The 24,898-nt window shown below is 46.0% G+C and overlaps 1 protein-coding gene across 2 annotated transcripts in view; it reads right to left on the bottom strand.

Annotated features, from left to right (window-relative positions):
• Window positions 1–423: 423 nt before the first annotated feature.
• The window catches only part of RHOT2 (ras homolog family member T2), a 44,307-nt gene continuing 19,832 nt past the window's right edge, over window positions 424–24,898 (bottom strand). The window contains exons 10-19 of one of the 2 annotated variants that reach the window (XM_026680705.2): window positions 23,178–23,286; window positions 21,974–22,094; window positions 18,664–18,748; window positions 16,753–16,898; window positions 16,539–16,639; window positions 13,831–13,961; window positions 12,199–12,279; window positions 11,984–12,106; window positions 10,620–10,822; window positions 424–3,810 (exon numbers count right to left, since the gene is read on the bottom strand). In XM_026680705.2, coding sequence (XP_026536490.2) covers window positions 3,693–3,810; window positions 10,620–10,822; window positions 11,984–12,106; window positions 12,199–12,279; window positions 13,831–13,961; window positions 16,539–16,639; window positions 16,753–16,898; window positions 18,664–18,748; window positions 21,974–22,094; window positions 23,178–23,286 — 1,218 coding nt within the window. In that variant the 3' untranslated portion in view covers window positions 424–3,692. Of the gene's footprint in view, window positions 3,811–8,547; window positions 8,999–10,619; window positions 10,823–11,983; window positions 12,107–12,198; window positions 12,280–13,830; window positions 13,962–16,538; window positions 16,640–16,752; window positions 16,899–18,663; window positions 18,749–21,973; window positions 22,095–23,177; window positions 23,287–24,898 lie in introns of those variants that run through there. The other variant, XM_087973197.1, reaches the window with a different exon arrangement.

Raw genomic sequence — 24,898 nt, 5'->3', positions numbered from 1 at the left:
TTTTGATCCAAATGAAGACTCCCCAAGCCTTTAAAACTTAGGAACATATATAAAAAAAATCTCTCTTCAATTTTACTTTTATCGCGACTCAGTGGTTGGTGAGGCTGCTTTGTCTTGAAATCCTTGATTGGCCTACATGCATCCCTTGAAAAGGTTGTCTTCCTTTCAGGAAAGCTAATAGTACAGCTATCCGTTATTGTTTCTTGGAGTTTTCTATTTTTAATCGTTAACGGGATATGAATACGAATTACGGAATCCACGCTCAATTTTAGACATACAACAGCACGCTGGCCTGCACAGATGTGCATTGTTTATGAAAGCTGTAAATATCCCGAGACAGCCCTCTCCTCGTCTTCCCCCCCTCCACCCCAACCACCTACCCAACCAAACCCCCCCCCAAGAAAGCAAACAAGAGGATCTGTCTTTTGTCTGCAACCATCTGGTGCATAAAAATTTATTCAGGTTCACAGCAGTTGAGTTGGAACTCGGTACGACTGAACAGAGATGTGGGTTAAGAGGAGCCCCCCTGGGGGGAGGAGAACGGCCCCCATCTCGCTTGGTGAAAAAAGAAGAGGTTGTCGCTTGCAAAGCTGGCTGCTGAGAATTTGCTCCAGGTAGCAAATCCATAAATGCAGTGGAAGAGGAGGAGTAAGAGATGGAGATATTAAAATTTACCTGGAGCTTATCTCTGGGTGCAAAGTGATGTGGAAGGGGTACCTGAAATGTCCAGGGAATCCCAAAAGAATCCAAAATATTCCACATGCAGTGCGACTGGGCTATGCCACTCCCATAAGCCAGGGCTAAGGACCATTTCTTTTGAAGCTGGCTAAATGTTACAGTTGAGATCCCAGCAACGAAGGTCATAAAGCCAGGCCCAGTCCAGGCCACTTCCTAGTGCAAGGGGTAAACATTTGAGGACCCCCCTATTTTTTTTTTAAAAAAAATGGTCTCCAGAGGAAGCTCCAAGCTCTCCCCCAATATGCTAGCTTTCCAGGTATGCAGAGTCTCTTCCTTGTTGGTGTTTGGTGAATATTTAATGCCTTGTTTCATGGTCCGTACCTGCTTCTATTTCTGCTCATCAGAACCAAAGACCCTGATTAGGTTTTTTTTTAAAAAAAGCATTAAGATTAGGACTTTCTCAAAAGCAGGCTTGAAGGCCACCAGCCACCATCAGTTCTGTGTGTTTCTCCAATTTTTTTTCTCCATTGATTCCATGACGTACTGGGTGAACAATGGTTTTAAACCAGAGGCGTCCAACTTTGGCTGGTTGAAGACTTGTGGACTTGCGGTGCCGGCTGGGGACTTCTGGAAGTTAAAGTCCACAAGCCAATTCTCAGAGTTGAAGTCCACAAGTCTTCCAATTGACCCAAGTTGGACTTTCAGTCCTAGAATTGACTGGTGGACTTCAACTTCCAGAATTCCCCAGCCAGCACTACTGACTGGGGAATTCTGGGAGTTGAAATCCACAAGTCTTCAACTGGCGAAGGTTGGAGACACAGACTTTCCAGCTGCTGGTTTTATGAAAAAGTTTAGTTTGTTTAAAAAAAAAAAAAAAGGACCAAAAATGCAAACCAGAATTCCCCAAGCATATGTTGGCTGCATCCTATCCCAAGCCCTTGATGCGACTGCCTGAATTAAGGATTCCAGTAGAGAGGGGAAAGGGGAAAGGATTTAAAAACAGTGCTGGGGAAATAACTTGTTTAAAGTTACGTAGAAAAACATGAGGTCAAGAATGGGAGCTGAATACTGATGGGAGTTATTTCCTTGGCAATTGATTTGAGACCCAATAACAGAGCTTCTCTTCAGTACGTTAATCTACCTTAAAAATAATCTTATAAGGAAATGGGAATATTAACCTAAAAGGGTATAAGAGATGCAATGAGCTTGCAGAGTTTTTGGTTTATTTCAGTTCATAGACTTGGTGGCGGAGGTCACAACTGTGGACGAGTGGGTGCCTTCTGCTTCTCCACGTGGTCTGCTGCGTCCTTTAATACATGAGTCCCGAACCCACCAGGCCACAGCCTAATCCCAGGTCTAGAACCATTTAGAACTGGGCTGCGGAAGTGGCAGGTGAGTTCCATATGCTTATGTGGAACCATTCCCAATCCCCCCTCCGTCCCACAAAGCTGGAATGATTGGCAAACTCAAGTTTTAGTAGCCCCCTGCATTTCTGGCCCGCAGAAGTAATCTAATGTGGGGAAACCTGGACTAGACACAGCCCCAATAAAGTAGGGGTTTGCCATCCTAAAACCAGCAACGTTCTGGCTGAAGATGGGGAGCCCCAGGTTGCAAGCACAGAGAAGGAACTCAGGAGAAAACCCCAACCTGTGTCACACACACAAAAAAGGACCAATCGTGAAGGGTGCAAGAACTGCAAAGTAAAAAAAAAAAAAAAAACCACCCAAACTTTCCTTTTTAGAATTCCTTTCTGAGATTGTTTATGGGACGGCATAAAATCTGGGTGTTTTTTTTTTTCCCTTCTACCTCTTGAGCTGTGAACGTAGCTCAGTTTGGGAGCCAAGGATAAAAGAGTTAAAAAGTTTGGAAGATGGCCCTGAGAGGGAGACCTCGCCTGCTAGACCACCAATGGCCGAGATCCATCGGTAGAGGGGGCTCTTTGATACCCCCTCCCCTTCAAGCCAAAATCTAAAATATAGGAAGAATGTGCAGATTATCGGTTTCCTGGAACATGGGAAAAAGAAGTGGGAAGGGAAAAAAAACACCTATGACTTTTCCACGTGCTGCATTGCTGAATATAAGAAGATGGGCTGCTCCTATAATGGATCCAAGAATATTTGTGGAGGGAGGCAGGTCCTAGTTGCTTCCTCGACTGGCTCCCCAGTTGCCGGAGTAGACAACCTCCCAGGACCTCCTGAACTAGTGAGTGCGAGTGATAGACAGAAGTTTCCAAGCTGCCCCAGAAAACCACACTGGTGCCTTACCATGGGTGTGCAACGAGTCATGTCCGTGTCAAGAGCGAGAAGTTCAATCTCAGTTCTCCATCCTTCCACCTCCATGGAGGTTCCTCTGTTCTGTGTTTGAGTCAACCCGCCCCAGGAAGACAACCTGGGTGAAATTCCTTCTTAGAAAAAGGGTTCACAAAGTCCCAGAAACCCCAAGAGGAGCTCCAAGACATCCTTCCAAGCAGGAGATGAAGCAGAAGGTCCAAACAGAGACACCCCAGAGGGACAACAGTCTCGACTTTCCCCAAGACACGTCTATTTTAAAAAACATTTACTGGACTTGCAGGAGTTTCAGCTTCTGACGAACAGCCAAAAGAGGTTAAAAACAAAAACAAAAATTGGGGTGGGGGAAGCTAAGATATTTGTAGGAGCTGAGAGGCCCAGAAGATATCTGATGCTATGGCTTGCAGGATTGGGGACATTCCCTGAGTGAGAAAAAACGCAAATCTTGCCCATGCCAGTTAGGTGACTGCGATGATTTCGGAGGATGCTGGTGCAACGGTGGTCATCCGCTCCCATCTGCAACGCCCACCTACCCCTCTGTTGGGAGAAGCCAAGGGGGTTAGAACGTCCTTCAGGTCTCCTTCTGCCTTCCCCTTGCACACTTCTTTTGGGTTTTGCAAAGTCCTTGGGAGGCAAAGGACGTTGGTTTCCTGGACACGTGGGGGAAAAAAGAACCTTAGAGCAAGGGAGGAGAAGAAAGAGAGGTTCCTATGTCCTCGCCATCCCCTATTTGTTCTTTATCATTGCTTTGTAGAGACTGATTCCCACAATGGTGGCCACCGCAGCTCCCAAGGCAATCCGGATCCAGAAGGACGAGGTGCCCAACTCGATGTCGTTCAGGTGCCTGCAAGAGAAAGTGTAGCAGATGTGGCTGGAGGACCTCTGAAGGAATGACATCTTCCTCATCCTGTGCATTTGTGACATCCAAGGTCACAATTAAGGAGCTTGTCTGTTGTCAGAGTTCCAACAAACCAACTCCAACCCAATAAACTCAAAGGCAAGCATTTCCTCAAAGTTCCCTTTTTTTAAAGGCTAGGCTGGATCCCCGTCCTTCGCTATGAAACTATGTGGTCAGGCTTCGTTTTTGGGGAGGAAAATAAAGGGGGAAATCCTGCTCTGCCTACCAGCATTGATTGGTATTCATCTGGCTTGCGTCCTGTCAGTGTGTGAGAGAGCTGAAGGCTGTTTGGAAACTGAAAGAATATTTACTGTGTGAACAAGGAGACAGCAAGGAGCCTGGGCGTGGCTTAGCTCAACTGATCTATACTAAAGCTGCTTGGTGTTCTGAAACTGAAACGCCGCTCCTATGCTGGCGTTTTGCATTTGGAACAGATTTTTTTTTCCAAATGGGGAGGGAGAGTAGGACTCCTTAGCATCAGGGATAGTATTAAGACTTGATAGTCCTGGATAAACCTGTCCTCCGTGAATTTATCTTATCCCACTTTTAAGGGAAACCAACTTTCAAAGACAGCAACGTCCACGTTTTGGATAGAAAGGAGCAACCGAATTTGAAAGAAGGGCAAAAGAATCCATCTATGTTAGATTCGAACAGCCCTCTCTCAACAGAGAAGGGGAAATAGGACACAATCCTATTTCCAGTTTGCAACATAGCACTTCCAAGAAGATTCCACACCAATTGCACCCCGATTCAGGGCATAAAATAACCCCCTAAGTAGCCTCCACAGCTCTCAGAGAGAGTACTAACAACCAGATGACTGCAAAAACAACAATAACAACAACCCACAGTCCTTCCTAGCAGAACCTATCCTACCATTTTCCCCACCCTCAGAACTGACCATGCTTCTTGTATGAGAAGTGAAACTTTTTCTTCCTCGAGGAAAAATAGTTCAGTTGCCTTTTGAAGGAAATAAACAAATAAGCAAAGCTTTGAGGCAACCAAGTTAGCGGTAAAGAGGTGACCCACTGCCCTTGGTAAAAAGATCCATCGCATCAACGGAAAAGCGGCGTTCCTGCAGATCTTTGCCTCCAAGGGCTTCCAGAATTTCATTCCTTTCCAAGGCTTTACAACTATTCAGGTCGGTGTCCTGATATACGAGGCTTAATGGCCCTCAGCCCACAGGGCCTTCAAAGAAGAGGACCAGACAAAGGCAGAGAGGACGAGGAAGAAGACTTGGTCCACTGGATGTGAATGGGAAATGAGAGCTAAATAGAGCGATTTGTATCTGGAGGCGGTGCATCCTCTCAATAAGGACATTGCGGTGGCTCAGTGGCGAAGACGCTGAGCTTGTCGATCAGAGAGGTCGGCAGTTCAAATCCCCAGCGCCGTGTGTAACGGAGTGAGCTCCTGTTATTACTCATCCCAGCTTCTGCCAAACTAGCAGTTCGAAAGCACCTAAAGAATGCAAACAGAAAAATAGGGACCCCTTTGATGGGAAGGGAACGGCGTTCTGTGCACCTTCGGCATTTAGTCCAGCTGGCCATATGACCACGGAGATGTCTTTGGACAGCGCTGGCTCTTCGGCTTTGTAATGGAGATGAGCACGGCCCCCTAGAGCTGGGAATTAATAGCACTCATGTGCAAGGGGAACCTTTACCTTAATCACGCGAAATGGGAAAGGATGGCTTCGTTGTCTCGCTGGCTGTCATTTCGCCGGATGGCACTGCCATTTGGCCTGCCAGCAACGCTCTTCTCGTCTCTTCAGGGTCTGGAGGAGAGTGTTCTGACCTCGGCTTGTTCCCAAGATCGTGTGAAGCAGACTCCTCGTCCCGATAAAACACCTTTTATTTTATTTTAAAGGGAATTCCTCTCCGGTAAAGTCCAGGCCAACAGAGAGATTTTACAATTACAGACCTTGATCAGGCTTGGAGAGCTGCCAGGCCGATATCTTTCAGATGCCACATTGTAGCAGACAACACAGGAACTGATCTCCACCCTAATGAATTGAACTAATTGTCTCCTGCAAACCCCACTCCCCTTTCGCTCCTCTTTATTCCCTATGGGAGGGGCCATTCACTGTCCCTCTGAGTCTTTACTTCTGAGTCGACCCTTGTTCCTTAATTGTTTCCTTCTCCTGGCAGCTCTGTGCATGCGTACATTGGGAACAGGCTCCAGCTGTTCTTCTTCCCCACTGATCTCCGAAGGCAGCTGATAACTATCAGACGACCCTGGCCCCATCTCTGCCTCTAACACAAAGCACTCATCAGATCCTTCCCCAGACTCCAGGACTGGCCCATGTTCCTCCCCCAACCTCCTCACTATCTGAGTCAGTTGGGCTCATCAGATAAAGTGTCCATTGGTTCAAGAGGTATGGAAGCCAGTCAAATTAAATGCACAGCATGGTTCTCTACGGACAGGTCAGGAGAAGTTCTTCCTAAGCTCAAAATTCTTCCCCTCAAAACTACAAGATGTTCCCAATGTTTGCTGGCATCTACCCAACTCTCACTTTCTCTGTGGCTCTTAAAAAATAAGAGGAGCATTTTCTTCCTCTCTTGGCCTTTGAGTCTCTTTTTGGCAGCCTCCCAAATTTCTAAAGCTCAGGCTGTTGAAATCTGGATCGATTTCGGGCAGTCGGAGCCCTCTATTGTCCTAAAAACAATCCGAAAGTTAGAATATTATCGATTCAAACTTGACGAAGAGGAGGAATTTGTCCTCCTCCTCCTCCACTCTAAAGCACCAGACAAGGAATCATGGATGGAAACTGAACAAGGAGACAGTCAACCTAGAAACAAGGAGGAATTTTCTGACCGTGAGAACAATCAACTGATGGAGCAGAAGTTGCCTTCGGAAGTTGTGGGACCTTCATCCCTGGAAGCTTTCAAGAAGAGACTGGACTGCCATCTGTCAGAAATGGTGTAAGGTCTCCTGGTTTGGGTGGGGGGTTGGACTAGATGACCTACAAGGTCCCTTCCAACTCATGAGTCGACTTGGGCTGAGAGAGAGGGACTGTTCCCAAGTCACCCAGCCAGTTTTCAAGGCTAAGATGGAACTAGAACTCACTAACTCCTGGTGATTGGCCGAAAGTCAACCAGTTGGTTTTAAGGCTAAGGTGGGACTAGAACTCACTGACTCCTGGTGATTGGCCGAAAGTCAACCAGTTGGTTTTAAGGCTAAGGTGGGACTAGAACTCACTGACTCCTGGTGATTGGCCGAAAGTCAACCAGTTGGTTTTAAGGCTAAGGTGGGACTAGAACTCACTGACTCCTGGTGATTGGCCGAAAGTTACTCAGTTGGTTTTTAGGCTAAGGTGGGACTAGAACTCACCCTCTCCTGGTTTCTAACCAGCAACTTCTAGCTAGCACTACACTAAACTACTTTGATTTACTTTCTAACTTTCACTGTCCTGTAAAAATTTCAACTGGCACCTTATACCATGGGTGAAAACCTACCTAAGAGCTGTGGTGGCGCAGTGGTTAGAGTGCGGCAGGCTACTTCTGCTGCCTGCCGGCTGCCAGCAGTTTGGCAGTTCGAATCTTACCAGGGGTCAAGGTTGACTCAGCCTTCCAGCCTTCCCAGGTGGGTAAAATGAGGACCCAGATTGTTGGGGAGCAAGAGGCTGATTCTGTAAACTGTTTAGAGAGGGGCTGTGAAGCACTGTGAAGTCTAAGTGCCATTGCCACTGCCATTGGCCTCCTTCTCTTCCTCTCTTATTCCCTTTCTCCATTCTCCTTCCTGGTGGCACAGTGGTTAAAAATGCAGTATTGCAGGCTGAAGACTCTGCCAACTCCCAGCAGTTCGATCTTGACCGGCTCCAGTCTGACTCTGCCTTCCGTCCTTCCGAAGTGGGTAAAATGAGGACCCAGATTATTGGGGTCAATAGGCTGATTCTGTAAACTGCTTAGAGGGGGCTGCAAAGCACTGTGAAGCAGTATATAAGTCTAAGGGCTACTGCTCTTGTCTTTCCTTCCTTCCTTCCTTCCTTCCTTCCTTCCTTCCTTCCTTCCTTCCTTCCTTCCTTCCTTCCTTCCTTCCTTCCTTCCTTCCTTCCTTCCTTCCTTCCTTCCTTCCCTCCTTCCTTCCTTCCATGGTGTGCAGTGGATAGAATTTAGCATTGCAGACTAAGTCTGCCCAACTGCCAGGAGTTTGATCCTAACCGGCTCAAAGTTGACTCAGCCTTCCCTCCTTCCGAGGTGTGTCAAATAAGGACCCAGATTGTTGGGGGCAAGAGGCTGATTCTGTAAACTGCTTAGAGGGGGCTGCAAAGCACTGTGAAGCGGTATATAAGTCTAAGGGCTCCTGCTCTTGCTATTCCTATTTCAGAGACGGGCCCCAGTGCCTTAGCCTAGCTTTGCTTACAGGCGAATGCATTTGCGCTGCGATGCCAGCTGCTGTTAACGCCAATCCCAGAACGGGCTTCACACTCATGCAGCCAATGCTGCATTTGGCTTGAAGCTTTAACTGCAAAGGGTGAAGAATGAATATGGCCCCAGAAAGCAGCCGTGGGTTCTAAATCAAGAGGATGGAAAGGAAAGGCAGAACAAAAAAAAAAATGAGCCAGGGCTCGAAGGAATGAAAAGCGGGTTGGGGAAGAGGAAAGAGGAGAGGAGAGGAATGAAAATCAAGAGGGGGGGAAGACGAAGTCCTCAGATTCAGTACAGGTGGTCCTTGAGCCAAAAGGTGCTCTTTTCTTTTCTTTTTTTTTCTGGAGGCAACTGGATTTTGTTTTTTCTTTCGAAGACATTTCGCTTCTCATCCAAGAAGCTTCTTCAGCTCTGACTGGATGGTGCAGAGTGGAAGGATTTATATTCCTTGCAGACAGCTGGTCATTTGCATCCTTTGAGAGGGTCGTTGAGGCCACTTGGAGGTTTGCCTGTGTCCTCAGGATCGCCTGAGTTAGTGCTCCTGGTTCCTGTAGTCTGCAGTTTTTTTTTCCTCTGGAAATCCATTTGTACTCCCACACCATTCAAAGGTTGTTTATCCCAAATTCCATAGCTAAAAGTCTGTTGAGATTCTCAGTCATCCAGATCATGGTTATAAAGGTGTTTTTTTTTAGGAGGCAACTGGACTTTCTGGTTTTGTTTTTGAAGACGTTTCGCTTCTCATCCAAGGAGCTTCTTCAGCTCTGACAGATATCCTGAAGAAGAAGCAGAAGAAGCTTCTTGGATGAGAAGCGAAATGACTTCAAAAGAAAAAACAACAAGGAAGTCCAGCTGCCTCCAGGAAAAGCACCTTTGGGACAAACCATGACCTTGGAGGACTGAGAATCTCTACCGACTTTCAGGTAGTCCTTGGCTTACAACAATTCATTTAGTGACCATCCGAAGTTACAAGGGCGGTGAAAAAAGTTAGACGCGTGACCGCTTTTCACACTTACAACTGTGGCACCATCTCCATGGCCAGTGATCAGTATTCAGAGGCAACTGTTTCGTGTTTACGACGGTCCTGGGGTCATGTGATTTTTTGGGGGTGACTTTCGTACCAGCCAAGTCCCTGGGGAAGCCAGATTCATCTAACAACCGTGTCACTAAGAATGACAGTGCTCCACTTAACAACAGTGGCAAGAAAGGTCATAAACCGGGACACAAATTCACTTCATCGATGCCTCCCTGAGCAGCAGGAAGGTCGGGCTCAATGGCAGTCGTAAGTCGAGGACTGCCTGTATCCTCTTTATGGATGAGCGTGCTTTCTTTCGGCATCTGGCAGACGTATCGCCCGAGTCGTGATATGTTTCCACAATAGGATATGCTGAGCATTAAAGGAACCGGAGATAAAATTAGATCCTTCTAAAGGAATGGCTGTTATCAATCACCCACTCCCCTTTTCTCCTTCACTATAAATTCCTCTTTTAACACACGGACTTTCTTCCCTCCTCTGTCTCTCTCTCTCCAGGATGTATTTGAATGATTAAAAACTGGAACAGAAGGAGAGCAAGATCCGAACACAAGAGCTCAGATCAAGCCATTCTTAGCGCCTTTGTTGATTTTAATGGAATATAAATAATGGATTCTCCACCCCTACAGAGAAAGAGAGAGAGGGGGGGAGAGAACGAGAGAAAGGGGAGAGAGAAAGGGAGAGAGGGAACAAGAGAGAGAACGAGAGAGGGAACAAGCGAGAGAACGAGAGAACCAGAGAGAATGAGAGCGAGAGAGGGAGAGAATGAGAGAGAAGGGGAGAGAGAAAGGGAGAGAGGGAACAAGAGAGAGAATGAGAGAGAGAACAAGAGAGAACGAGAGAACCAGAGAGAAAGAGAGAGGAAGAGGGAGAGAGAGAAAGACAGAGAGAACAAGAGAGAATGAGAGAACCAGAGAGAACGAGAGAGAGAGAGAGAGAGGGAGAGAGAGAGAGAGAGATGGTTATCAGCACTTAGCAGAGCCCTGGTAGTGCAGTGGTTGAAATGCAGAACTTCCTTCCTTCCTTCCTTCCTTCCTTCCTTCCTTCCTTCCTTCCTTCCTTCCTTGGTGTGCAGTGGTTAGAATGCAGTATTGTAGGCTAACACTGCCAACTGCCAGAGGTTCGATCCTGATAGGGCTCAAGGTTGACTCAGCTTTCCTTCCTTCCGAGGTTGGTCAAGCGAGGACCCAAATTGTTTGGGCCAAATATGTTGAACTCTGTAAACCGCTTAGAGAGGGCTGGAAAGCACCGTGAAGCGGTATATAAGTCTAAAGGCTCTTGCTATTGGCACCAATCTTCCATTGTAGACGTATCTCTTGGTGTGCGTTTTGTCTGTGTTCGGAACGAAGGAAGAAAACACTTACGGAAACGTGGCGGCCGTGGCTAGTTTGGTGTAGACGGCGGTGTTGAGGAGTTCCTGGCTGACGCAGGAGAAGTAAAACGGGGGCTGCAAACGGTGTTTGTAGCAGAACTCGGCTGGCGAGACACCGCGCGGAAGGGATGTTTCCGGTAGGTCCGTTTTGGAAGCCACAAAGAGACAAGGGATCTGGCTGTCCAGGTAGTGTTGCTGTGGGAGGCAAGGAAGAACAGGCGGTGGTAGTTATTGACTGCATGGGCCTATCGTACATGTAGTCCTCGAGTTATGACCACAATGGAGTCCAACAGAGCTGTGGGTTGCTGACCCCTGGGTGAGTTGTAGGAGAGGGAATCCAACTTTTAGCAAAGACTTTTTGAAGAACCCCCCCTGGGAAGAGCCGTTGCAGTCAAATTTTCCGTTTTTGATGTTTATTTATTAAGCAATCAATCCTTCAAATATCATCCCCCGTTTTTATTGCAGTTATCGATCAGCACAAAGCAAATTACAAAGCTGAGATTAACTATGGATGGAAAAGCTAGACAGGGAGGATTAAAAGAAATTAAAGGGATGCATCCAGGGAATATTAACTAAGAAAAGAGTAATAGGACTAGAAATTGTTAAGACAAAGGAGTCGGGATACTCTAAGGATTATTTTCGAGAGCCAAATTTAAAAGTTAGAGTAGGTGCCACCAAACAACAGCAGTGAAAACAGGAGATTCAGATTGTGGCTTCAGTTAGGAAGAAGCCTCAGACAATAACCAACTTTCCTAAAACATTTCTCTTTGCTTTACTTCTTTTATACATGGAAACTCTGGGTTAATTTCTTTTTTCCCCAAATTAAATTTGCAGGCAGCAGTTAAGAAAGCTCTACAGATGGGATGGAGAGGAGAAAGGAGGAAAAAGGATGAACTTTCAAAGATAGCTGTCTCTCTTTTCTCTCTCTCTCTTCTCTCTTTCTCTCTTTATCTCTTTCCTCTCTCCTCTCTTCTATTATCTGTCTTTCTCTCTCGCTATTATCTTATCTATCTATCTATCTATCTATCTATCTATCTATCTATCTATCTATCTATCTACAAACAAGCTCTATCTATATCTACAATCTATTATCTTTAATATCCACCTATCGATTTTCTCTAATCCGTCCGTCCGTCCATCCATCCATCTACCCACCCACCCACCTACCTAGCTATCATATTTAAGAACTGCCAATCATCCTCAGGACAGACTCTGAGTGATGTACAATAAAAAACTAGGAGCATAAAAACATTTCAGAAAATTTAAAAGAGACAAGAAAACTTAAAATTAATTAAATTTTAGCATCAAACTTTGGAGACCTACTGCTTCTGAAGCCAGCCAAGTAGAAAAGCTCACCTTATAAATATTAGCACAGTAATTAAAAGACTTGAGGTCTGTCACGTCATACAAGAAGCAGGCAACATCACAAGTTGCGTCAAAGGTCTTTGCAAATTCCACATCGGCCTCAATCTCATGCAGCTGTAGAGAAATGCAGAAGAGATTCATATTCTTTCTGAACTAAATGCCCATCAGGGATTTTTTTAAAAAATGAATTAATAGATCACACTTACAATTAAATGCTTTTCCTGTCCATTGACCAGCACAGTATTGATTGAATAGGATGATTTGTTTTCTTCAGATTCACTTTGGACCTGAAACAGGGAGGGAGGGAAGAAGGAAGGATGTTTTGAGGTGAAAGAAATATTGATTTGGGGGTAAAAGAAAGAAGGAAGATTGATTTTGAGGTAAAAGGAAGGGAGGAGGAAGATTGATTTTGATGAGGAAGGAAAGTTGATTTTTATGTAAAAGAAAGAAGATTGATTTTGATGTAAAAGGAAGGGAGGGAGCAAGGAAGGAAAAAAAGGAAGGAAATTGATGACTGCTTATTGCTTCCAACCTGACACTGTCTCGATACTTGGGAATGCCATTTCAACAATCATGAAAATTGAAAATCCTTGGACTTTTCGTTTTAGTAGTCCAGAAACACCCCACCCTTTCATATTTAGCAGAAGAAGGGATAAGCTGCATTCTGGAAGCCTAGAATGATCTAAAGAAAAGTGGGCTTCAAACTTAAACATCCTAAGACATCGCTGCCCCTCAAATTCCAAAGACTGGCATGTGGAAAAAGCCAGTGTGGCATGGCTGTGGTTGAGGCAATGGGCTAGGAATATGAAGGACCAGGTTCACATCCACCTGCCATCTAGCAAGCTAGGGTGGCAGGAATGTGGTATAAGAGGATGTGGTATAAGGTGATGCAGTGGCTAGAGTGTAGTACTGCAGGCTGTTTCTGCTGCCTGCTGGCTGCCTGCAATTTGGCAGTTTGAATCCCACCAGGCTCAAGGTTGACTCGGCCTTCCATCCTTCCGAGGCGGATAAAATGAGGACCCAGATTGTTGGGGGAAAGGGGCTGACTCTGTAAAACACTTAGAGAGGGCTGGAAAGCACCATGAAGCAGTATATAAGTCTAGTCCTCTTGCTAATACTGTAGTTGATTGGATGTTGCATTAGGAGCCCTGGTGGCGCAGTGGTTAGAATGTGGTATTGCAGGCTGACCACAGTCTGGAGTTCAATCCTGACTGATTCAAGGTTGACTCAGCCTTCCATCCTTCCGAGGTGGGTAAAATGAGGACCCAGATTGTTGGGGGAAAGATGCTGACTCTGTAAACCACTTAGAAAAAGCACTATGAAGTGGTATATAAGTCCAAGCGCTATTGCTCTTCCTTTTCCATATCCATCCATCCATCATCCATCCATCCTCCATCCTTCCACAGTGTGCAGTGGTTAGATTATGGTATTGCAGGTTGACTCTGCCCACAGTCTGGAGTTCAATCCTGACTGGCTCAAGACTGATTCAGCCTGCCATCTTTCTGAGTCCGGTAAAATGAGGACCCAGATCGCTGGGGGCAACAGGCTGACTCTAAACTGTTGAGAGAGGGCTGTAAAACACCGTGAAGCGCTATACAAGTCTAAGGGATATTGCCATATCATCCACCAGAAATAGCTAGGTCAGTGTTTCTCAACCTGGACAACTTTTAAGATGTGTGGACTTCAACTCCCAGAATCCCCCCAGCCCAGCCACGAAACCCTGACTTACAGCCTCTTGAGATCAACCACCAAGGTTCACCTTGATTCTGTACTCATCTGAACTGAAATGTATGCTTCGTTTTGATCTAAACGGGAGATTAAATTCACCCAGGACTTACCACCGCATTCTTCCCTAGAAAGGCCTGCAGGAAAGCAGACTTGCCAGATCCCTGAGACCCAATCACTTTGCACAGGAAGACATTCCGGTGAGTCTGGCCTTTTTCCAAGTCAATCTTTTTTTCCCGGGTGACTGGAACAAAAGGGAGAGAGGTGGATGAGGAAGGATGCTGAAGGAAGAGGCCTTCCCTTCCTGCGTCCCTAACGCCTTGGCGCCTTTGTCAGTGTTCCAACCAACCAACTCCAAACCAATAAACCTCCGAGACAAGCATTTCTTCAAAGGTTTTATTGGTACATCTGGGAAAACCCGAATCTGAGAGTTCTGGGTTTTCCCTTCCCAAAAGATAATCAAAGTTCCATCCCCTGCGTCCATCAGTCCATCACATCAAACCTTTGTCCCCACTGGAGACATCCCTCCCTTCCAGGTCAATTCCCCTCCAGGTGCAGGGCAACATGTCCTTGACTCTCTGAGAAAGAATGTTGTTGTGTCTAATCTTCTACCTCTCTGTGAAATCCCCCCTCCCAAATTCCAAGGCAGTTAAATGTGGCAGCCTCAAAGCTTCTAAGTAAAATATGGCTTCCAAGGCTGACAAACATATTTCAATGCAATACAGGTAGTCCTTGACGACTTACAACAGTTCCTTTAGTGACCATTCAAAGTTCAAGGTTGACGCAGCCTTCCGTCCTTCCAAGGTGGGGAAAATGTGGACCCAGATTGTTGGGGCAAGAGGCTGACTCTTTAAACCAGTGGTCCCCAACCTTTTTTATGCCGTGGCCCGGTACCGGCATCAGCTGGGCGCCGCCATCTTGTTTTGATGAAAAAGTGCTTCCGGTGAGCTTTCTACCCGGAAAAGCTCACCGGAAGCACTTTTTCATCAAAACAAGATGGCGGCGCCCAGCAAACCAGCGGCCCGGTAGGATTTGTTCCACGGACCGGTACCGGTCCGTGGACCGGTGGTTGGGGACCCCTGCTTTAAACCACTTAGAGCGGGCTAGAAAGCACCTCACCATGAAATCCCCTCTCCCAAATTCCCAGACACCGAATGTGGCAGCCTCGAAGTGAAATAGGGCTTCCAAGCCTGACAGCGTTTTTTTGCAGGAAGCAAGAAGGAGGCGAGTTTAATTCCAGGCAGCGGATTCGTTCTGGAGGTTTAGGCCATGTCTGGGAGGGGTGGCTGAGTCTCCAGTTCCCCCATGCTATAGGTCAGTGATGGAGAACCTTTTTGTTGTGGTGTACCGAAAGCGCGTGCCTGCTGACACTCACAATGCAATGCGTCCTCCTCCCCCGCGTGTGCGTGCGCAACCTCCCCCCCCTTACCTGCACTGCACGCGCCTCTAAGCTGATTTTCAGCCCATTTGAGGCCTTTTTCAGACTCCCGGAGGCTCAAGGGAAGCCTCTGTAGCCTTTGGAAGCCGAAAAGCAGGCCTCCAAATACTGGAAGTGATGAACCGGAAGTACTGGAAATGATGAAACGGGCCTGTTTTTCGGCCTCCAAAGGCTGCAGAGGCTTCCCTTGAGCCTCTGGGAGGCCAAAAAAGGTCTCATAATGGGCCGAAAACCAGCTGGGAGGCGCATGCATGCACAGTGCAGGTAAGTTTGGCTGTGGCTTGCATGCCCACGTGTGCCACCTGTGGCACACGTGCCATAGGTTCACCATCACGGCTATAGGCAGTTCTCAACTTACGACCACAACAGGGTGGGGCAGAATTTCGACTGCCCAAGCGAGGTGTTTAAAAGAGTTGTGTCTGATTTTTATGACCTTTCTGCCACGGTTGTGAAGCGAGATCGCTGCAGTTTGTTAAGCAAACCACACGGTCGTTAAGTGAATCCAGCTTCCCCCATTGACTTGGCTTTGTTGGAAGCTGGCTGGGAGGTTGCAAATGGGGATCACTTGACCCCGGAGACGCTGCAACCTTCGTAAATATGTCTCCGTTGCCGTGTCCAAATACTGATCATATGACCGTGTGGGAATGCTGCTGAATGGTCGTAACCGCAAGGACCAGTCGTAAGTCACCTTTTCCGGAGCTCTTGTAACTTTGAACAGCCACTATAAGATGGTTGAACACGTAGTTCAAGTTAAGACCCCAATTTAGCCCAAATTTTCTGTTGCTAAGCGAGACAGTCATTAAGTGAATTTTGCCCCTTCCTTGCCACTGTTGTTAAGTGAATCACTGCAATTGCTAAGTTAGTAACATGGCTGTTAAGTGAGTCAGGCTTTCCCCATTGACTTTGCTTGCCAGAAGGTGGCAAAAGCAGATCAAATGACTCCGAAAAACTGCAACCGTCATAAATATAAAATAGTTCCAAGCATCTGAATTTTGATCGTTTTTTTAAAAAATTGATTTTCTATTAAATAGATTTCTTAGTGTTTCATAAACACCCTGTTGTCAGGGTATTTAGTTTTCTTAAAAATACAAATCTGCATTCTTAATCTCCACCCCATTTTTCTCACCATTGGTAAAATAAACTCCATGTTTGATAATATTCTACATCCTCTTTCTGTTTCATTTTCAGTGGCATTGAATTTTGATCTCGTGATGCTGCAACGGTCGTAAAGGTGAAAAACAGTCACAAGCCCCCTTTTTCCAGGGCCGCTGTAACTTGGAACGGTCATTAAATGAACTCATAAAGTGGAGGGCTACCTGTGACTTGGAGAACTAACTCCGCATGTGAGTTCAGAAAGAGGAGAGGGTTCGGCAGGTGATTTACCTGTGATGGCGTAAATCTGAGAGTCCTGCTGAGAGAAGATCGGGTACCCCAGGTAGCCCAAGTGTTCCAAGCAGCGATGGATGTCCAGGTAGGCAACCAGCCTGGAGGAAAAAAATCCAAGCACAGAAAAAGAAGCACACCTGTTATAGGACCAAGCCACCCAGGACAGGGAGGAGAAGTGGTCTGACGGGAGGCTGAGAGAGGCTGCGCTTACGTCCACTGGCAGAGGAATCCATGCAGGGAAAGCAGGCCGTTATCTGTGGTGCATACCGTGTGGTAGAGCTCAGGTCCCCAGGGGATGTAGGGGAACACACCAAAGAAGTTCTGCAGCTCGACAGGCGAGAGGGCGCCGTCACGATCCTACAAGCCAGAGGAAAGAAACAGGCCCTGAGAGGCAGACAACAAGACCACCATGCCTAGAGCAGCCCGAGAAAGGCCTCCGCTTCTTCGGTCACTTCAGCTACAAGGTCTGCAGGATGATGAGTCCTGGCCCTTAGCTTCTCCCTTGCTTGCTACAGACAACAAGACCACCATGCCCACAGCAGCCCTTCTTCGGTAACTTCAGCTACCAAAATGATCAGGGTGCTGTGGCCCTTGCCCTTAACATCTGGCATAGTTTTGGCCAGAGTAGTCAGATCAAAAGCTGCACGGAGCCTCTTCCTGCCTTGAGTCAAATTTTGGAGAAAGATGTTGAGACTCTACAACAGGGGTTCCCAACCTGGGGTGCTTGCAACCCCTGGGGGTGCGAGACGATATTCCAGGGGGTGCGAGAAAAGCCCAGGTAAATAATAGGATATTGGCTATATGTTGGCATTTTTACTTATTATGCAATGGATTAACTTTGTTTTCATTTTAGAGTTAAGTATCGTTATTTAGTGGCCGTCACATACATAGCTGAAAAGATTCAATCCTACCATATATTTAACGCGTTCAGTAGTTCCTAAAGTCTAAATTTCAGGGGGTGTGAGGTTCGAATGAAATTTCTTTAGGGGTGTGGGGCGAAAAAAAGGTTGGGAACCACTGCTCTAGAAAGAGTGCAGAGAAGAGCAACAAAGAGGATTAGGGGACTGGAGGCTAAAACATATAAAAGAACGGTTGCTGGAAACTGGGTATGTCTAGTTTGATAAAAGAGGTTGGAACAGAAATTTTCACAAATTGGCCTTCATAGCCCGTCTCTCCTGCCAATCGTCCCATGGGTCAGTGCTGCTTACCACCACCAACAGAGAACTAAAGAGGTCTACTTCCTTCTTTCTGGGCAAGACGGCCTCAAGAGAAGGACCAGTTTAACGCTGCATCCAAAGGAACATGACAGCTTTGCTTCCCTTTTTCCTGTCAAACTGATGTTGTTTCTTCTCCCAACCAAGGGAACTTTCGGATGGACGTTTACATTTCTTCTACGGCCTTTGTTCTCCTTCCATTCTTCCAAAATTCTTATTTCCGTACCGCTCATCATTTGAACTTAAGATACTGGCCACAAAGACCTTCCTTGGCATCTCTATCAACGCTTTGCCAGACTGACAAGATATGGGATCAACCCTGATGCAGCCTCTATGCGGGGGAAAAGTGCATGACCCACAATGAAGACTGTTAGGAATATGAGTCACCTAACAGCTATTTGGGTTAGAAATATATAAACCAGGATAAACATTTTAAAACTGTAACTTTAAGAAAATGCAAAACTGCAATTGGGCGTGGTTACTCAAACGGCCATAAGATGGAGCCAGAAACCTGGGTTGTTTTAGTTTGAGTCTTAATCTCAGAAGAGAGTGTGACTCTATCTCTGTTTCCTTCTGTTGGAAAGTATTGCCGTTGCTCCATTTCTTCTAATTGACTGATATTACTGGCTTTAATGTAAGTCTGATACTGAACTGTTTTTGACACTGGACTTTGATATTTGAATTATCCCTGGATGAAAAACTGACTGATTTACTTGTGAATGACTTTTGGATTGCTTATTTTGGACTTTGCTTAAACCTTTCTGGAAGTAAAAACCTACATTTACTGTACAGTGTTATCTGTGTATTATTCCAAGACTACTCTCTATACGTCTCCCTGTATGCGCTCATTCTCCTAACGGGGAATTACCTCAACAAAGACGTTATGTTTCTGCCTCTTCGCCGCTTACCTTGTCATGTTTCTCAAACATCCGTTGCAGGAATTGGTACCCAAAGTGGTTGAGCTCCGTGGAACAGTCCTGGGGTACTTGAATCCTGAAGGAGACCAGAGCAGAATTTGAAGTAGGAACTGGAGGGATGAATTTTCCAACTACTACAAACCATAAGCCATCTGAGACATCAAAAACAGTGCCAGCATTCCATTTCCATTCAGCACTCAGAAACAAACAATCCAAGTAAGAATTTATTAGAGAAGTCATACTGATGCATCTGGGAAAACCCGAATCTGAGAGTTCTGGGTTTTCCCTTCCCAGTTGAAAAATCAAAAGCTCATCCCCTGCACCCACCAGTCCATTGTCAACTCATAAAATAGTTCTCTGGTCTTTTTAGAGTTGCCAACAGAAAGGGAGGGGGAAGCAGTGGACAGCTTGCATTCCATAAATGTTTTCAAAGACAGTAGCTAGGTGACTGAAGTTTCTGCCGTGCAAAATTTTAACTTGAGAACATGATTGAAGACTCTTGGCTATGGATGTGTCCCATTGGAGAATATGAATTACGATACACCCAGGCGGTGGGAGAAAACCAGGGTCAAGGGTGACAATGAATGATGTGTCTCAGAGTTGGTTACACCCAGGCAGTGCCGGGCATGTTAACTCCAAATAAATCCTTTTGCAGTTTGGCTAGAGACTCATGATTTAAATGGGGTTAAGTGTTGGAATCCTGACATCCATCACATGGTCCAATCAACCATTGTCCCAACTGGAGACCTTCCTCCAGACATTCCTCTCCAGGTGCAGGGCAACATGTCCTTGACTCTCTGAGAAAGAATGTTGTTGTGTCTAATCTTCTACCTCTCTGTGAAATCCCCCTTCCCAAATTCCAAGGCACTCCAATGTGGCACCCTCAAAGCTTCTAAGTAAAATATGGCTTCCAAGACTGACAAACATATTGCAATGCAATACAGGTAGTCCTTGACCTACAACAATTCCTTTAGTGACTGTTCAAAGTTCAAGGTTGATGCAGCCTTCCGTCCTTCCAAGGTGGGTAAAATGAGGATCCAGATTGTTGGGGGCAAGAGGCTGACTCTTTAAACTGCTTAGAGAGGGCTGGAAAGCACTATAAAGCGGTATATAAGTCTAAGTGCTATTGCTATCTTCCTTCCTTCCTTCCTTCCTTCCTTCCTTCCTTCCTTCCTTCCTTCCTTCCTCCTTCCCTCCCTCCCTCCCTCCCATGGTGCACAGTGGGTACAATGCAGCATTGCAGGCTAATTGTGCCCACTGTCAGCAGTTCAATCCTGACCGGCTCAAGGTTGACTCAGCCTTCCATTCTTCTGAGGTCAGTAAAATGAGGACCCAGACTGTTGGGGGCAAGAGGCTGACTCTGTAAACTGCTCAAGAAAGGGCTGGAAAGCGCCTTAAAGCAGTATATAAGTCTAAGAGCTATTGCTGGTCCTCGACTAACAATAGGTCATTTAGTGACCGTTCAAAGTTACGATGGCACTGAAACAAATATGACTTAGGACCGTTTTTGACACCACTGCAGCATTCCCCGTGATTGTGTGATCAAAATTCAGACACAAAACTGAGCCCAACATTTCTGTGGTTAAGTGAGACCTTTGTCAGGGGAGTTTTGCCCCCATTTTACGACCTTTCTTGCCACTGTTCCTAAAGTGAATCACTGCACTTGTTAAATCGGTAACACGGTTTGCTAAGGGAATCTGGCTTCCCCATGGATTTTGCTTGTCCGAAGGTCGCAAAAGAGGATCAGACGATCCTGGGCCACAGCAATGGTCATAAGTTGGAAGCAATTGCCAAGCATCTGAATTTTGATCACAACACCATGGAGATACTGCAAAGGTTGTAACTGTGAAAAACGGTCACCGGTCCCTTTTTTCAGTGCCGTTGTAACTTTGAACAGTCATTAAATGAGCTATGGTTAAGTCAAGGACTAGCAATAGCACTTAAGACTTATCTACCCCTTTATCATGCTTTACAGCCCCCTCTGAGCCGTTTTACAGAGTCAGCCTCTTGCCCCCAACAATCTGGGTCCCCATTTTGCCCACCTTGGAAGGAGAGAAGGCTGAGTCCACCTGGAGCCAATCAGGATCGAACTCCTGGCAGTGGGCCGAGTCATCCTGCAATACTGCATTCTAACCACTGCGCATCATGGATGGATGGAAGGAGAAAAGAGCAATAGCAATCGCACTTAAGACTTACGTAGCGCTTTCCAGTGCTTTCCAGCCCTCTCTCTAAGTGATTTTACAGAGTCAGCCTGTTGCCCCCAACAATCTGGCTCCTCATTTGACCCACCTCTGAAGGATGGAAGAGGCTGAGTCAACCTTGAGCCTGGTGAGATTCGAACTGCCAAATTGCAGTCAGCCAGCAGTCAGCAGAAGTAACCTGCAGTACTGCACTCTCACCACTGCGTCATTTTTTTTGGTAGATTTTATTGGTTTTTAAAGACAAACAAAAACAAACAAAACATAAAAACATCCAACTTTCTTCCATAAGTGTACAACAGTGTGTCGGTTGGTTTACAAATTTCTTGTGCATCCATTTCATTGTATCAATTACAGTTACATTACATAATAACTCATATTATCAATCAAAAATTGAATACCCTAGTATCATTATTAATCAATCAGTTGACTATAATTTTGTTCATTCATACTTTGCGAGATAACTATAATTTACTTAGCTTATTTTATAACAATTCATATAATCTTCCCAAATATATCTAGAAACATTTTATAGATATAATAATAATAATAATAAAGAAATACATCTTTTATATATTCATTGTTTTCTAAAATTCTACATATTTTAATATTGTATTTTATTATCTAACCATTGATAGAAAAGGTCCCAAATTTTGTAAAATTGTTTATCCTCTTGTTCTCTAATTTCAAATGTCAATCTACTCATTTCAGCACATTCCAATATTTTCTTAATGGTTTCCTCCTGCGATACCACTGCGTCATTGTGGCTCATTCAATAATAACAAAAGCATAACAGCAATGATAGCAAGAGGGAAGAAGAAAAAGTGGAATTAGCAATAGCACTTAGACTTATTCTGCTTCACAGTGCTTTACAGCCCTCTCAAAAGCGGTTTACAGAGTCAGCCTGTTGCCCCCAGCAATCTGGGTCCTCATTTTACTCGGAAAGATGGAAGGCTGGTGGGATTTGAACAGACAAAGTGCAGTCAGCCAGCAGTCGGCAGAAGTAGCCTGCAGTACTGAACTCTCACCACTGCGCCACCACAGCTCTTCCTGCCCTGCCTCTCTTTTACAGGAACCTAAGAGGAGGGTTCAGGTTTACTCACACTGGGCAGAGATAGTCATCGGTCAGTTCCAGGGCATCATCATAGCCAAAGCGGCGGAGGATGGTCCATGTAGTCTCGTGACGCCCTCTCTGGATGAAGAGGGTGTTGAGGAAAAGGAAGCCTGGTGGGAAACAAGGGGGTAGGTACAAGAGGCGAGAGGTTACAAGGCAGTAGGTAGAAGAGCATCGTTCAGAAGAGGCAACGGCAGCAAAGCTACCCTATCGGGACAGATTTGAGTCTTCTCAACCTCAACAGAACAGAGCAGAGCAGAATAACAGAGGTGGAAGGGACCTCAGAGGTCTTCTAGTCCAACCCCCTGTGCAGGCAGGAAACCCTATACCAGGGGTGGCTAACCCTTTTGGGCTCCTGGGCTAAAAATTGTGCCTGCTCGCGCTCGTGTGCCAGCACCCAGAAAGCAATCCCCTGCACATGCATGCGCAACATCCCCCCCGCCGCCCCCAGATGATTTTTGGCCCATGTGAGGCCTTTTTCAGCCTCCCAGAGGCTTGAGGAAAATTTCTGCAGCCTTTGCAGGCGAAAAATGGGCCCGTTTTGTCACTTCCAGTATTTCCGGAAATACAGGAAGTGGCAAGCAGCTATTTTGAAGCCTTTGGAAGGCGAAAAGGCCTCAAAAAGCAAAACATCAGCTGTGAGGGCGCACATGCGCAGTGAGGTAAATTTGCCTGAGGCTTGCGTGCTGGCAAATTGGCTCTGCGTGCCACCTGTGGCACGTGCGCCCTAGGTTCGCCATCCGGCCCTATACCATGTCAGACAAATGGTTTCCCAATCTCTTCTTCAAAGCCTCCAGCGTTGGAGCACCCACAAATTCTGAAGGCAAGTCTTTCCATTGATTAATTGTTCTCATTGTTAAGAAATTTCTCCATAGTTCTAGGTTGCTTCTCACCTTGATTAGTTTCTACCCATTGCTTCTTGTCCTGCCTTGAGGTGCTTTGGAGAATACGTTGAGACCCCCTCTGCTTTGTGGAAGCCTCTCAAATATTGGAATATTTGGAACACTGCTATCCTCCCATCCTTACTCTTCCTTTTCATTAAACCAGGCATACCCAATTCCTGCCACTGTTCCTCATGTTTTATCCTCCAGCACCTTCATCATCTTCTCTGCACTCTATTTCTAGAGTCACAACATCTTTTTTTCAATATCATTTCCAGGGCCAGCTACTTAAAGAGGACATCTTGTGCTTACCGTTGAGCGTAAGGCCATTGTCCTGGACACCATCTGTTGTGTTCTTCCACACCACCATTTTCACGTCTTCCAGAGCCTGAGGGGCCAATGGGTTTCCAAAACAGGACTTCTACTTCCCGGGAAAAGCAAGAACTGTTAGAGTATATTCATGAACTGGAATAGAGCTTACTAACAAGGTCAGCCAAGGAGAGCTGAATTGAAGGCTAAAGTGAAAGAGAAACTAACTTGCTTGCTTGCTTGGTGAAAACTAGAGCGCTGCTCTGAACCTGTAAGATGTCTGCTTCTGTTTGAGTTTGCTTCTGTTTGAGTTTGGAGAAATCTACAACTGGTATTGTAAAATTTACTTTATATGTTTATAAAGAAGTTAAATGAAGCCTCAGCCATCTGTGTTTATACTTTTTCTGGTGCTGAATTTACGCTGCAATACTCTGAACAAGGAGGTCAGTCACAAAAAAGGGACAGGTCTATCTATCCATAAAGAGCAAATAGAAGCATCCCATTGGCTCAGGGAGAAGGTTAACAGCTCAGCTGGGATGTTCCATATTCAGCTTGGTGTCTTCCAAATTCTCTCAAAAGTCAATGACTGAGGAATCAAAGAGACGCCAGGAAATTGCTTTCAGGTCTGGAATACAAGTAATCCTCGATTTAAAACAGATCATTTAGTGACTGTTGGAAGCTACAACTTACGACCGTTGTTCACACTTACGACTATGATGGCATCCCCATGATCAGACGCTTGGCAACTGGTTCATACTTATGACCGTTGCTGTGTCCTGGAGTCACAACTTTTTGTGACCTTCTGATGAGCAAAGTCAATAGGGGAGCCAGATCCACTTAACAACCGGGTTAATAATTTAACAACCGCAGGGATTCACTTAACGACGGTGGCAAGAAAGGTCGTAATATGGGGCAAAACTCGTTTAAACAAATGTTCTTAGCAACAGAAAGTTGAGGCTCAATTGTGGTCGTAAATCGAGGACTACCTGCCCTTAAAGGACTATGCCTATTGAAGATGAAGAGATAGCCAGGAAGAGACTAGATCAGTGATGGCTAATCTTTTTTGGGCTCCTGTGCCAAAAATTGTGTGCTCGTCAGAGCGCACGCATTCACATGCCAGCACCCAGAATGCAATGTGCGCCCATCTCCCCACGGCCCCTGTGCATGCGCGCACAATTTCCCCCCACCCCCTTACCTGCACTGTGCCTCACAGTTGATTTTTCAGCTGGTTGGTGGCCTTTTTCAGCCTCCCAGAAGCTTGGAAAAAGCCTCTTGCAAGGCTTTTCAGGTTGAATTATAGGCCCGTTTTGTCACTTCTGGTATTACAGGAAGTGATGAAACGGGCCTATAATTTGTCCTGAAAAGCCTTGCTGAATTTGTCCTGAAAAGCCTCTGGGAGGCTGAGAAAGGCCTCAAACCAGCCGAAAGATCAGCTGGGAGGTGCACGCATGCACAGTGAGGTAAGTTTGCCTGCGGCTCGCGTGCCAGCACAAATGGCTCTGTGCGCCACTTGTAGCACGCATGCCACAGGTTCGCCATCATGGGACTGGATTGCGCAGAAATGGATAGATTGACATTGAAAATTAAACAGAAAGATGTAGAACAGGGGTGTCCAACCTTGGCAACTTTAAGACTTGTGGACTTCAACTCCCAGAATTCCTCAGCCAGCTTTGCTGGCTGAGGAATTCTGGGAGTTGAAGTCCACAAGTCTTAAAGTTGCCAAG

The sequence above is a fragment of the Notechis scutatus genome, chromosome 12, assembly GCF_049901735.1.
Source record: "Notechis scutatus isolate UNSWTSFEM ecotype Mainland chromosome 12, rNotScu1.2, whole genome shotgun sequence".
NCBI lineage: Eukaryota > Metazoa > Chordata > Lepidosauria > Squamata > Elapidae > Notechis > Notechis scutatus.
The sequence above is the reverse complement of the archived record's forward strand: the minus strand, read 5'-3'. Positions and strand labels throughout refer to the sequence as shown.